General features: G+C 39.5%; 1 protein-coding gene across 4 annotated transcripts in view; it reads right to left on the reverse strand.

The window, feature by feature from the left end:
* Znf248 (zinc finger protein 248) overlaps positions 1–13,144 on the reverse strand; it is a 34,465-nt gene that overhangs the window by 5,170 nt on the left and 16,151 nt on the right. The window contains exons 3-4 of one of the 4 annotated variants that reach the window (XM_052719309.1): positions 5,076–5,202; positions 4,709–4,798 (exon numbers count right to left, since the gene is read on the reverse strand). The exons of 1 other annotated variant lie outside the window; for it this stretch is intronic. In XM_052719309.1, the coding sequence (XP_052575269.1) occupies positions 4,709–4,798; positions 5,076–5,202 (217 nt within the window). Of the gene's footprint in view, positions 1–4,708; positions 4,799–5,075; positions 5,203–13,144 lie in introns of those variants that run through there. 2 more of the 4 variants (XM_052719311.1, XM_052719310.1) reach the window with 2 other exon arrangements.

The raw sequence follows: 13,144 nt of genomic DNA on the forward strand, positions 1-13,144 counted from the left end.
ATCCAAGGAACAGAAAATTCACCCAGGAGCAGTTGAACAGTTTTTAAATACGCAGACTATCTGAGAACTGTAACAAAGGAAGAAGCAGGTTTGGCAGAGTCCAACCGTGGTTGACCCCAAGCTCTTCCTATATTCTGCCTCATATGCCATCTGTTCACATCCTGGTTACTGTGAAGCCCTCAGTGTACGTATTTTTCTATACTGTGTGTTTAAGCCTGTCTTTATTTCTAGGTGTTTCATTTACACATAGGTTTTCTGCTTTAACATCTAACATCACTTGTGTTTTATATTTATATGTGGGACCCCTAACAATCATATTTCTGTATCTTTCACTGAGACTTTCAGTACACTTTATCACAAAAATCTTGGCTATCCTTAACTGTTGGTACTCAATGCAAGAATGTTAATCATATGCTTAATTAAAAAAAAAAAAAACTATGGCAGTCTACTGTCCTAAAGACCAACAATTAAAGTTGTGATCCTAGCAAAATAATCCAAAACAAAATAAGCAAACAAATAAAACCTTATATCAATTGATCCACACTTAATGTTTAAATCTATATTAAATATACCCATTAAAAATCTGTATATAGAGGGATGAAAAAAACCTCTCTGCAATGTTCCTTCCTCAACCAGGCACATTTCAGCCGTGGTTCTCTTGAGAACCTACACATCCTTCAATAAAATGCTACCTTAATTGAAAAATGATGAAAAACAATTAAGAGAATGAAAACCAAACTCTCCTACAACATCCACACCACCTTCAGACTCCACTTGCTCTATCCATTACACGTAGTGTCCACATGACTCACTGTAACATGAAATAAGTCCTCTGCTTGATGCTGCATCTCTTGCCAGAACCTGAGCCTGGCTCTTGGCAGCCATTACTAGTCTGTTTCCTTTGCATCCTCTGAGGAAATGTCAAGAAGTGATTCTAGACAGCAATGTAAGCATGGATTATCCTTGACTTCTCCCTGATGAGTTAGAATATACAGGAGACTGTGGGAATGTATACTAAGCACAGGTAGGAAACTTGCTGCAGAACACTTCCTAACTGTACCAAGAGGATGACTCCTCTGAAGCCTGGATCCATAGCTAATCTGACCAGCAGCATCCAATAGACCAGAAGAGGACAACTAAGAGATCCTTCTTTTTGGAAGAAAATCTCAGTGGGAAAGAAATCCTATGCAACCTGGATGATCAGATCTGAGTTCTGGGCCTATAGCCACTGGACGGCTGTAGAAATAAAATATATGCTAGTAACAGCAAAAATGTGCTCCGACGTAATGGATATAGTAAGCACACAATGTCTAAACACCTCACAGATACAGTATTACTTATTTGAAAAAATATTAAAAGGAAATGAAAATTTAGACAAAGGAGAGACGACAGACATACTTCAGGTACAGAAAAGTGTGCTGGCTGGTTTTCTGTCAACTTGACAGAGCAATAGTCATCTGAGGGGAGGGAAACTCAATTGAGAAATTGCCTCCATAAGGTCCCACTGTAGGCAAGCCTGTAGGGCATTTGCTAATTACTGATGGGGGAGGGCCCAGCCCATTGCGGCTGGTGCCACCCCTGGGCTGGTGGTCCTGGGTGCTGTAAGAAAGCAGGATGAGCAAGCCAGTAAGCAGCATTCCTCCATGGTCTCTACATCGGCTCCTGCCTCCAGGTTCCCACCTGTTCTGAGTTCCCACCTTGGCTTCCCTTAGTGGACTACAGCAGGAATTACACCAGGGTAAGAAAGAAACTGACATAAGGGCTTTTTGTGTGTGCTCAGTGAAAAGAATCATGATTCAAGATACATACGCCAAATAAACCCTTTCCTCCCCAAGTTGCTTTTGGTCATGATGTTTTATCACAGCAACAGAAACCCTAACTAAGATAGAAATTATGAGGCTTAGTATAAATTTTAGAGAACAAAAAGAAATATAAGGCAGGTAGAACAGAATCATGTAATAGTTGGAATACGTTATTTCTATGGTCTACCATCAGGCTAGTGAAGAAAAAAAAAACAACGAACCGGATGCTTCATGTGAAAAGGGGTGGGGCAACAACAGCCGAGCATGGTGGCACACACCTTTGATCCCAGCACTCATGAGCACTGTGAGTTCAACACCAGCCTGGTCTACAGAGTGAGTTCCAGGACAGCTAGGGCTGTAACACAGAGGAACCCTGTCTTGAAAATACAAAAAGAAATAAAAGGAGAGGAAGAGGGAGGAGGAGGAGGAGGAGGAGGAGGAGGAGGAGGAGGAGGAGGAGAAGGAGGAGAAGGAGAAGAAGAATGGGGCTGGAAACTATGGCATGAGGCACTTCCTTACAACTGAAGTATCTTTTATGTTTTAAAGGGGAAACAGAGGAAGCACTATGGATGGGGGCGGAGGCAAGAGGGGCATAAAGACCAAACAGAAAGAGAGAAGAGCAGTAGCAGCAGCCGCAGCCAGGATGCACCGAAGATGTTCACTGGTCTTTTAAAAGGACATCTACCTATCTCGGCTCCACATTTCATCTAACCACACACCATAATACCAATTAAAACTGATGCCTTCAAATAGATACATCTAGTTCCAGCCTCAGGAAGGCATTCCACCCTTGGATATCTCCAACCTTAAAGTGAACTCCAGGCCAGATTTGAACAGTTACCTCCAACTTTTTCCATTTAAAACTGAATCTGTAACAATCCTTTCTCAATCATGTTTGTTCTGTGTTTTCTCTATCTCAGTAAGTGGCTTCCTAACTTGTCCAGTTGCTTGAGATAAAAAATTCAAGTCATGTTTGACTCTCTTGTACTCTTTCTCCAACAGCAATCTCGTGGCTCTATCTTCAAGATACCCATACAAACCCAGCACTTCTCAGCGCCTCTGAGATGGTCTTGGCCACGACCCTTTCTTCTGGAGTACACAGGAGTTTCTTAGCTGGTGTCCCTTCCTAGCTCATGTCCACCCACTAAACACATCCCCACAACTACTGCACAAGCTAGACAAATCCTCTGAAGCCGAAAATAAGTCTGATGATTCAGTCTGATCTAGATTAACTCAAAACAGCATTTCTTGCATCCCTCAGGATAAAATTACTGTATCTTCCATGAGCCATGGGGATACTACTCACAACACCATTCCACCTGTCTTTCCCATATACCTTACTTTCCAGCCACGATGGTCTGTCCACTACTGTTCAAACAGAACAAACCTGTCCTAGAGGCCTGGAACCTCAATTCTCTCTGTCTACAATACTTTTAGTCCAGATGGTTCATTCTTTTTTTTTTTTTTTTTTTTTTTTTTTTTTTTTTTTTTTTTTGGTTTTCAAGACAGGGTTTCTCTGTGTAGTTTTGCGCCTTTCCTGGAACTCACTTTGTAGACCAGGCTGGCCTCGAACTCACAGAGATCCGCCTGCCTCTGCCTCCCGAGTGCTTACCGCCCGGCAAGTCAGATGGTTCATTCTTACTCCCTAAAAGTATTAGATGTAACACAGGCCTCATTTAAGTTTTCTCTGACCTCTGTGCCAAATAGCATAACATCGTCATACTTTAGTCTCCCTTCCGGTGTGTGGGCTCTCCTTATCATACTTACCACCAACCGATACCTGTGTGTGCATACACAAATATGTGTAAGTACTCAAGTGTGTATGAAAATAAATAATTGTATCTACATGATTTTGCTCTTCACTGTAGTATATATTCTATAATATCTGCTACATTATTTTCTCAGTTACCTAGAACATGACTGTACCACAGTGAATGTTCACCATTATATATCTGTTAAGTGGAATATATGGAAGTACATGGGTATCTGCTAATGAAAGGCATCCAAAGAAAATAGAGAGAAGGTGCATAATTTGTAAAGATAAAGAGAAATTAACCAAGAAAAAAAATCCAAGATGAAGTCAACTGACTTTGGATTTATGGTAAAAATAAAACACACTAAAATGTCCAAGCAAAAGAAAAAGTATTGGGCTGGAGAGATAGCTCAGAGGTTAAGAGCACTGGCTGCTCTTCCAGAGGTCCTGAGTTCAAGTCCCAGCAACCACATGGTGGCTCACAACCATCTGTAATGAGATCTGGTGCCCTCTTCTGGCTTGAGACATACATGCAGACAGAACACTGTATACATAATAAATAAAATAAAAAAAAAAGAAAGAAAGAAAAGAAAAAGTGTTTATGAACAAGAGACAGACGGAGGAATCATTAAGGCAACAGGATGTGGGAAGCTGTCCTTGGTCATTTCCAGAGGTCTGGAGTAAAATAGAACATTTCTGAAAAAACATTCCAGAGGTAATTGTGGTAGTTTGAACAGGATGGCCCCCATAGGCTCATAGAGTTTCATGTCTGGTCACCAGAGAGTGGCACTACTTGAGAGGAATTAGGAGGTGTGTCCTTGTTGGAGGAAGTGTTGTCACTGGGGAGTGGGCTTTGAGGTTTCAGAATCTCAAGCCAGGCCTAATGGCTCACTGTCTCTTCCTGCTACCTGTGAATCCAGATGCATACTCTCAGCTACCTCTCCAGCACCATGTCTGCCTGTATGCCACTATACTTCCCACCATGATGACGATGAACTAAACCTCTGAACTGTAAGCCAGCCTCAATCTTTTCCTTTGTAAGAGTTGCTGTGGTCATGGTGTCTCTTCACAGCAATAGAAACCCTAAGGCAGTAACCTACCTTACCCAATGATACAAGGCTACTTTCTCTTGCCAGTGAACTCACTACTGTACCTGGGTGGCATTGGAATCTGTTTTCTGGTATCCAGGGATCTTCGCCTTGCTCTATCTTGAAGATCACATCTGGCTTAGTCACACAATGCCCTGTTAAGACAAAATAACCCAGGCTGGGTGCTCAATAGCTTAGCTTTGTGAACTGAAAAAAATGAAGGAAAATAAAGGTACAGCTTCAGCTAGGGTTCAGGAAGGCCCTCAATATCCTGCAGAGAGGTGAGAATACGCCATTGTCACAGCAAAGAGAGATAGATCATCTCAGACCCTAAAGCCTTAAGACTCCTAAGCTTCAAATTGGACATTACAAACATTCCCTCCCAATCTTGGAAATGTGTGTGACTGGTAGCCACTGAGGAAAAACCCTTACCTACTGAGACAAAGTTGCTATAGTTCTCCAGGATCACATCTCTGTAAAGCACTTTCTGAGCAGGGTCCAGCAAATACCACTCTTCCTTGGTGAAATCCACACACACATCCTTGAATGACACGTTTTCCTGTAACAAAAGACTCTTTTCTTGTATGAGGTCATCAGGACTGGGCAACATAGAGAAGATTTAGCAGACCGAGTTTCTTTAGAGTTTACTGAAAAATAATGAACAGCATTACCCCCCCCTTTATTGCTACACTATGCAGAATAAAAGAAAATAGCTTATACAAACTGAGATTCTGCTAAAGTCTAGGAGTGTTTTAGTTGCTATGAATATGCTGAGGCAAGCAAAAAACACAGTTCCTATTTTCAAAGTGCCTATATGACCTGGTAAGAACACATAAATGTACATTTATTAAATGGACATTGCAAACCTGGGAGTAGGTTTCACTTTTTATTAGAAAGTAAAACTTGAAATGGTCAAATAAACAATGATAGTGATAAACAAGGGACAGGCTCCCACTAAAAAAAGTCCATGGCGATTAAAGTGCTTGCCCTGCAGTCTAACCCCACAGGACAGGATCAATCCTCTCTGCCTCCTGAGGACATCATTTTCTAGAGTCTCATGGACATTTTTTAAAGCACAGTAGTTTTATTAAATATAGTATACAGTTTCATGGTATTTGAACCAATAGTGAACAAGGAGTAAAATAAGCAATATAAGCAGACCCATGGTGACTCAGTTACTGAAACGATTAAATATAAACTTCAAAATAAATTGTGGCTAATATGTTCAATAAAACAGGAAATTCAGAAAAAAATAATGAAAGGATGGGAGAACTCAACAGATACATGAAGGGTGTGATATGTGTGTGTTGTTGGAAAAGGTTAAGATAGCAGACCAAAGGCTATTGTCCTCTGAATAGTTTTCTACTCCTTTTCCTGGTTCTTTACCCACTCACACAAGTGATTATAGATTAGTACACAAAACACTATTATTATATTCTCTAAAGCTGCTACTCAGAGGTGATGATTACAAAGATGGTGGTTAGCTCTGTTTCCACAGTGTAATCACCCCTGAATGGTGACTGGACTGTGAACAATCCCCTGGGGATGGCTAGGAACAGATCCCGCAGGCTGCAACTTCACTTGAATGACGATGTCTTCTGCTGTACAGTTTCACGAGGTCCCATTTATCAGCTTTTGGTTGACTATGCTATCAGAACACTATTCAGAAAGCCTCACCTGTGCCTGTTAGTTGAAAAGTACTACCTTTTTCCTCTAATAGGTTCTGGGTATCAATTCTTAGGTTGAGGTCCTGTAACCATTTTTTTATTTTGGACTTTTATTAGAAGTGAGAGGGAAGGATGTTGTTTCATTCTTTGACATGCAGCTATTCAATGAGACCACTACTTGTTGAGAGGCTGTCTTCTCCAATATGTATTTTGGGCCTCTTTTTCAAAATTCACATGGATGTAAGTTTATGAGGTTTATCTGGGTCCTCAATTCCATTCCATTAATCAATGTGTTTATTTTAAAGACACCATTATATGACTTTTACTACTACAGCTCTATAGTATAACTTAAAACTGGTGATTCCTCTGGCAGTGTATTTTATTGTTTGGGGGAATGTGGGTTGTCCTGGGTCTTCTGTTTTTGATATGAATTTTGAAAGTTTTTTTTTCAATTTCTGTGAAGAATTGTGTTGAGATTTTTCATGGGGACTGTACTGGATCTGTAGATTGCTTTGAGTAGGGTGGCCAGTTCACAATATTAATACTATCAGTATACGAAAATGGGAGGTCTTCCCACCTTCCTGAATTGTGGTGATATATTGTGTACCCCAATAAAACTTATGTGGGGATCAGAGGGCAGAGCTAGCCACTAGATTAGACAAAGAGACCGGACAGTGATGGCACACACCCTTAATCCTATCACTCAGGAGACAGAGATCTCTGGGAGTTCAAGACCATAATGGAACAGAGCCAGGCGTGGTGGCACACACCTTTAATCTCAGCATTTGAGATCTCATGCCTTTGCTTGGGACGCATACACACCTTTAATCCCAGGAAATAGAATGGCAGGGCAGAAAAGGGTATAAAAGGTGTGAGGAAACAGGAACTCACTCTCTTGAGGCTGAGGATTTCGTAGAGGTAAGAGCATGGCTGGCTTATTCTGTTTCTCTGATCTTTCAGCTTTCACCCCAATAATTGGCTCCAGGTTTTTTGTTATAAAACCTTTTACGATTCATGTTACACTGCATCTGCACTAATTTCTTTCTTCAATATCTTAAAGTTTTCATTGTACAGGTCTTTCAATTCCTTAGATCTTTTTAAAAAGGTGGCATGTAAGAAGGCTCCTGACTTTTTGTGTGTTACATTGTATCCTGATACTCTGCTGGGTTTATCAGCTTTAGGAGACTTCTGGCAGAGTCTTTACCTTCTCTTATGTATAGAATTGTATCATCTGCAAATATTGGTACTTTTGAGTTTGTCCTTTCCTATTTGTATACTCTTGTCTCCTCCTGGTGTCTTGCTGCTCTTGGTGAGACTTCAAGTGCTATGTTGGACAGGAGTGGATAATCTTAACCTTAAGTAGATATGCTTCAAAGTTTTCTCCATTCAGTATGATAGCTCTGGGCTTACTGCACTGTCTTTACATTAGCATATGTCCCCTGTATCCTTAGATTCTCCAGGACTTTTATCATGAAAGGATGTTGGATTTTATCATAGGCTTTTTCTGCACCTAATGAGATGACCATGTGGTTTCTGCCCTTGAAACTATTTATGTGGTAGATTATACTTATTGATTTACACATGTTGAACTATCCCTCTATCATTGAGATGAAGCCTACTTGATCACGGTAGATGATCTTTTTAAAATGTTCTTGAATTTGATTTGTAAGTTCTTTATTGAAAGCTCTTTTATGTCTGCGTTCATCAGATTGGTCCTATAATTCTCTTTGTTGGGTCTTTGCATGGTTTTGGTATCACAACAATGCTGGCTTCACAAAAAGAATTTGGGCAAAGCATGGTGGTGCACAACTTTAATCACAGATTAAAGAATAGAGGCAGGTGGGTCTCTGTGAGTTTGAGTTCAGCCTGGTCTACATAGTGAATTTCATGACAGCAAGGATAACACAGTGAGACCTTACCTTAAAATAATAATAATAATAATAATAGAAGGATTCCATCCTTTTTATTTTGTGGAATAATTTGACATTAATTTTCTTCTTTGAAAATCTGTCAGAACTCTGTTCTGAACCTATCTGATCCTGTTTTCAGTTGGAGATTTTAAATTAATACTTCTACCTTATTGGTTCTTAGGGTCTATTATTATTTATCTCATTCTGATTGAACTTTAGTGGATTATACACATTTAGAAATTCATCTGTTCCTTTTGGATTTTCAAGTTTAGTGGAATATAAGTTTTTAAAGTATATTCTTAATGAATCTCTTAATTTCCTCAGTATTTCTTTTAATGTCTCCCCTTTCATCTGTAATTTTATTAATGAATCTTTTCTTGTGGAGGGGGAATTTAATTTGTTTAATGGCTTATCTGTGGGAGGCAGCTCCCACAATTTAAAAGGGTTCCTATGAGGAGGAGAGAAGGATAAGAAACTTTTAGATAGAAAGATAGAGAAGAGGAGACAGAAACACAGGATAGCTTTGGGAAGATCTGGATCAAAACCCAACAGCCCTTCTGCCTCTTCAAAAGGGCTTTTTATAACAATGCCAACGGCTGGGGCAAAAGACCTCCCCCTTGCTAGATCAAAGCACACTGCACAGCCAAGTGTAGACCCTTCCAAACACCTGGTAACCATGCCCATGCTCATCCCTTTATGCAGCCCTACTAGGTAAAGCAAGCTCAGATTCTCGGACCCTGAGTAAGTTCTCACTAGGAAACCTCTGTGGGTATCTACCCTTGTCAATCATCAATTCTTTTTCAAAGAATCAACTCTTTATTTTCTGTTTATTTGTAATTTTGTTTCTATTTTATTAATTTCAGCCCTGGTTATGATTACCTCTTTCCTTCTAGTGTTTTGGGATGTTGTCTATTCTTATTTTTTCCAAGGTTTGTAGGTGTATCATCAAGTTATTTAGATCTCTCAAATGTAATGATGTAGTCACAAAGAGCTAAAGACTTTCTTCTTAGGATTACCTCCACTGTGTTCCATAGATTTTAGTATGTTATTTTCATTTTCACTCAATTTTAAGATTTTTAAATTTTCCTTGTAGCTAGAGTTTTCCTGCCTGGCCCACAGTCAGGACAAATCTCTGTCACTCGCCAGTCCCACAGCTGCTCAGACCCAACCAAGTAAACACAGAGTCTTATATTGCTTACAAACTGTATGGCCGTGCCAGGCTTCTTGCTAACTGTTCTTATATCTTAAATTAATCCATTTCTATAAACCTATACCTTGCCACGTGGCTCGTGGCTTACCTGCATCTTCACATGCTGCTTGTCATGGCAGCGGCAGCGGCTGGCAGTGTCTCCCCACACCTTCCTGTTCTCTCAATTCTCCTCTCTGTTAGTCCCGCCTATACTTCCTGTCTGGCTACTGGCCAATCAGTGTTTTATTTATTGACCAATCAGCAACACATTTGACATACAGACCATCCCACAGCATTTCCTTGTTTCTTCCTTGATTCTATTACCATAAAATTCTGTGTTTAGTCTCTGTGAGTTTGTATATTTCCCTTACTTTCTGTCCTAGTTAGAAATCTTATTGCTATGATGAAACAACATGACCAAAAGCAAGCCGGCTTACACTTCCACAACATAGTCTATCACTGAAGGAAGTCATTAAAGTCAAACAGGGTTGAAACCTGGAGGCAGGAGTTGATGCAGAGGCCATGGAAGGATGCTGCTTACTGGCTTGCTCCCCATGGCTTGCTCAGCTTGCTTTCTTATAAAACCCAGGACCACCAGCCCAGAACCTCCCCTATCAATCACTAATTAGGAAAACTGCCCACAGCCAGATTTTTGTGGAAGCATTTTCTCAATTTGAGGTTCCCTCCTTTCAGATGACTTTAGTTTGTGTCAAGCTGACATAAAACTAGTCAGCACTTTCTTTTGCTATCTAGCCCATTCCATTGTGGCCAGATAGAATACAGATGTCCTTTTCAATTTTAATATATTCGTTAAATCCTGCTTTGTGTTTGTTTATTTATTTAGTTAGTTAGTTAGTTAGTTAGTTAGTTAGTTAGTTAGTTAGTTAGTTAGTTAGTTTTTCTATTATCAGCTTGATACAGTATAAATTCTTATCCTAATAGTGAAATGTTTCATTGAGGCTTGCCCAGTAATTGAGTAAAACCAAAACTTATTATAAGCCACAGTCTTATAATAGGGTCCCCCCTGCTATATAGCCTCCCAGGTTCTGTGGGTGGCAGTCTGATTGTTCTTTGCTTTATTTCTAGTATTCACTTATGAGTGAGTACATACCATGTTTGTCCTTCTGGGTTTGGGTTACCTCACTCAGGATGGTATTTTCTAGTTCCATCCTTTTGCCTGCAAATTTCATGCTGTCATTGTTTTTCTCTGCTGAGTAGTACTCCATTGTGTATATGTACCACATTTTCTTCATCCATTCTTCAGTTGACGGGCATCTAAGTTGTTTCCAGGTTCTGGCTATTACAAACAGTGCTGCTATGAACATAGTTGAGCATGTACCTTTGTGGTATGATTGAGCATTCCTTGGGTATATGTCCAAGAGTGGCATGGCTGGGTCTTGAGGTAGATCAATTCCCAATTTTCTGAGAAACTGCCATACTGATTTGCACAGTGGTTGTACAAGTTTGCATTCCCACCAACAGTGGAGGAGTGTTCCCTTAGTTCTGCATCCTCTCCAACATAGACTGTCATTAGTGTTTTTGATCATAGCCATTCTGACAGGTGTAAGGTGGTATCTCAGAGTCGTTTTGATTTGCATTTCTCTGATGATTAAGGATGTTGAACATTTCTTTAAATGTCTTTCAGACATTTGTGATTCTTCTTTTGAGAATTCTCTGTTTAGCTCTTTAGCCCATTTTTTAAATTGGATTGTTCAGTATTTTGATGTCTAGTTTCTTGAGTTATTTATATGCTATGGAGATCAGTCCTCTGTCAGATGTGGGGTTGGTGAAGGTCTTTTCCCATTCTGTAGGCTGTCTTTTTGTCTTATTGACCGTGTCTTTTGCCCTACAAAAGCTTCTCAGTTTCAAGAGGTCCCATTTATTAATTGTTGTGCTCATTGTCTGTGCTGCTAGTATTATATTTAGGAAGTGTTCTCCTGTGCCAATGCGTTCAAGAGTACTTCCTACTTTCTCTTCTATTAAATTTAGTGTAATGAATTTATGTTGAGGTCTTTGATCCACTTGGACTTGAATTTTGTGCATGGTGACAGATATGGATCTACTTGTAATCTTTTACATAATGACATCCACTTATGCCAGCACCATTTGTTGAAGATACTTTCTTTTTTCCATTGTATAGTTTTGGCTTCTTTGTGAAAAATCATGTGTTCATATGTGCATGGATTAATGTCAGGGTCTTCAATTCGATTCCATTGGTCTGTATGTCAGTTTTTATGCCAGTACCAACCTGTTTTTATTACTATAGCTCTATAGTAGAGCTTGAAGTCAGGGATGATGATGCCTCCAGAGGCTGCTTTATTATACAGGATTCTTTCAGCTATCCTGGGTCTTTTGTTTTTCCATATGAAGTTGAGTATTTTTCTTTCCAAGTCTGTACAGAATTGTTGGTTTTTTTTTTTTTTTTTTTTTTTTTTTTTTTTTTTTGGTTTTTCGAGACAGGGTTTCTCTGTGTAGCTTTGCGCCTCTCCTGGAACTCACTTGGTAGCCCAGGCTGGCCTCGAACTCACAGAGATCTGCCTGGCTCTGCCTCCCGAGTGCTGGGATTAAAGGCATTCGCCACCACCGCCTGGCTTGAATTGTTGGGATTTTGATGTGGATTGCATTGAATCTGTAGATTGCTTTTGGTAAGATGGCCATTTTTATTATGTTAATCCTACCTATCCATGAGCATGGGAGATCCTTCCATTTTCTGATATCGTCTTCAATTTTTTTCTTTAGAGATTTAAAGTTCTTATCAAAAAGGTCCTTCACTTGTTTAATTTGTGTTATCCTAAGGTATTTTATATTATTTGTGGCTATAATAAAGAGTGATGTTTCTCTGACTTCTTTCTCAGCCCTTTTATCATTTGTGTATAGGAGAGCTACTGATTTTTTTGAGTTGATCTTGTATCCTGCCACTTTACTGAAGGGGTTTATCAGCTGTAGGACTTCCCTGGTAGATTTTTTGGGGTCACTTATGTATACTATCATATCATCTGCAAATAGTGAAAGTTTGACTTCTTCCTTTCCAATATGTATCCCTTTCATCTCCTTTTGTTGTCTTATTGCTCTAGCTAGAACTTCAAGTACTATATTGAATAAGTATGAGGAGGGTGGATAGCCTTGTTTTGTTCCTGATTTTAGTGGAATGGCTTTGAGTTTCTCTCCGTTTAATTTGATGGTGGCTGCTGGTTTGCTATAAATTGCCTTTATTACGTTTAGGAATGTTCCTTGTATTCCTGATCTAAGACCTTTATCAAGAAGGGGTGTTGGATTTCGTCAAAGGCTTTTTCAGCATCTAATGAGATGGTCATGTGTTTTTTTTTTCTTTCAGTTTGTTTATATGGTGTATTACATTGACAGATTTTCGTATGTTGAACCATCCTTGCATCCTTGGGATGAAACCTACTTGGTCATGGTGGATAATTTTTTTGATGTGTTCTTGGATTCAGTTTACCAATATTTTGTTGAATATTTTTGTATCAATGTTCATGAGGGAGATTGGTCTGTAATTCTCTTTCTTTGTTGCATCTTTGTGTGGTTTGGGTATCAGGGTAATTGTAGCCTCATAAAAAGTGTGTGGTAATGTTCCTTCTGTTTCTATTGTGTGAAACAATTTGAAGAGTACTGGAATTAGTTCTTCTTTGAAAATCTGGTAGAATTCTGCACTGAAACCATCTGGTCCTGGGCTTTTTTTTGGTTGGGAGACTTTTGATGACTGTTTCTATTTCTTTA

The sequence above is a fragment of the Peromyscus californicus genome, unplaced genomic scaffold, assembly GCF_007827085.1.
Source record: "Peromyscus californicus insignis strain IS unplaced genomic scaffold, ASM782708v3 Scaffold_6__1_contigs__length_162567912, whole genome shotgun sequence".
Classification (NCBI taxonomy): Eukaryota; Metazoa; Chordata; class Mammalia; order Rodentia; family Cricetidae; genus Peromyscus; species Peromyscus californicus.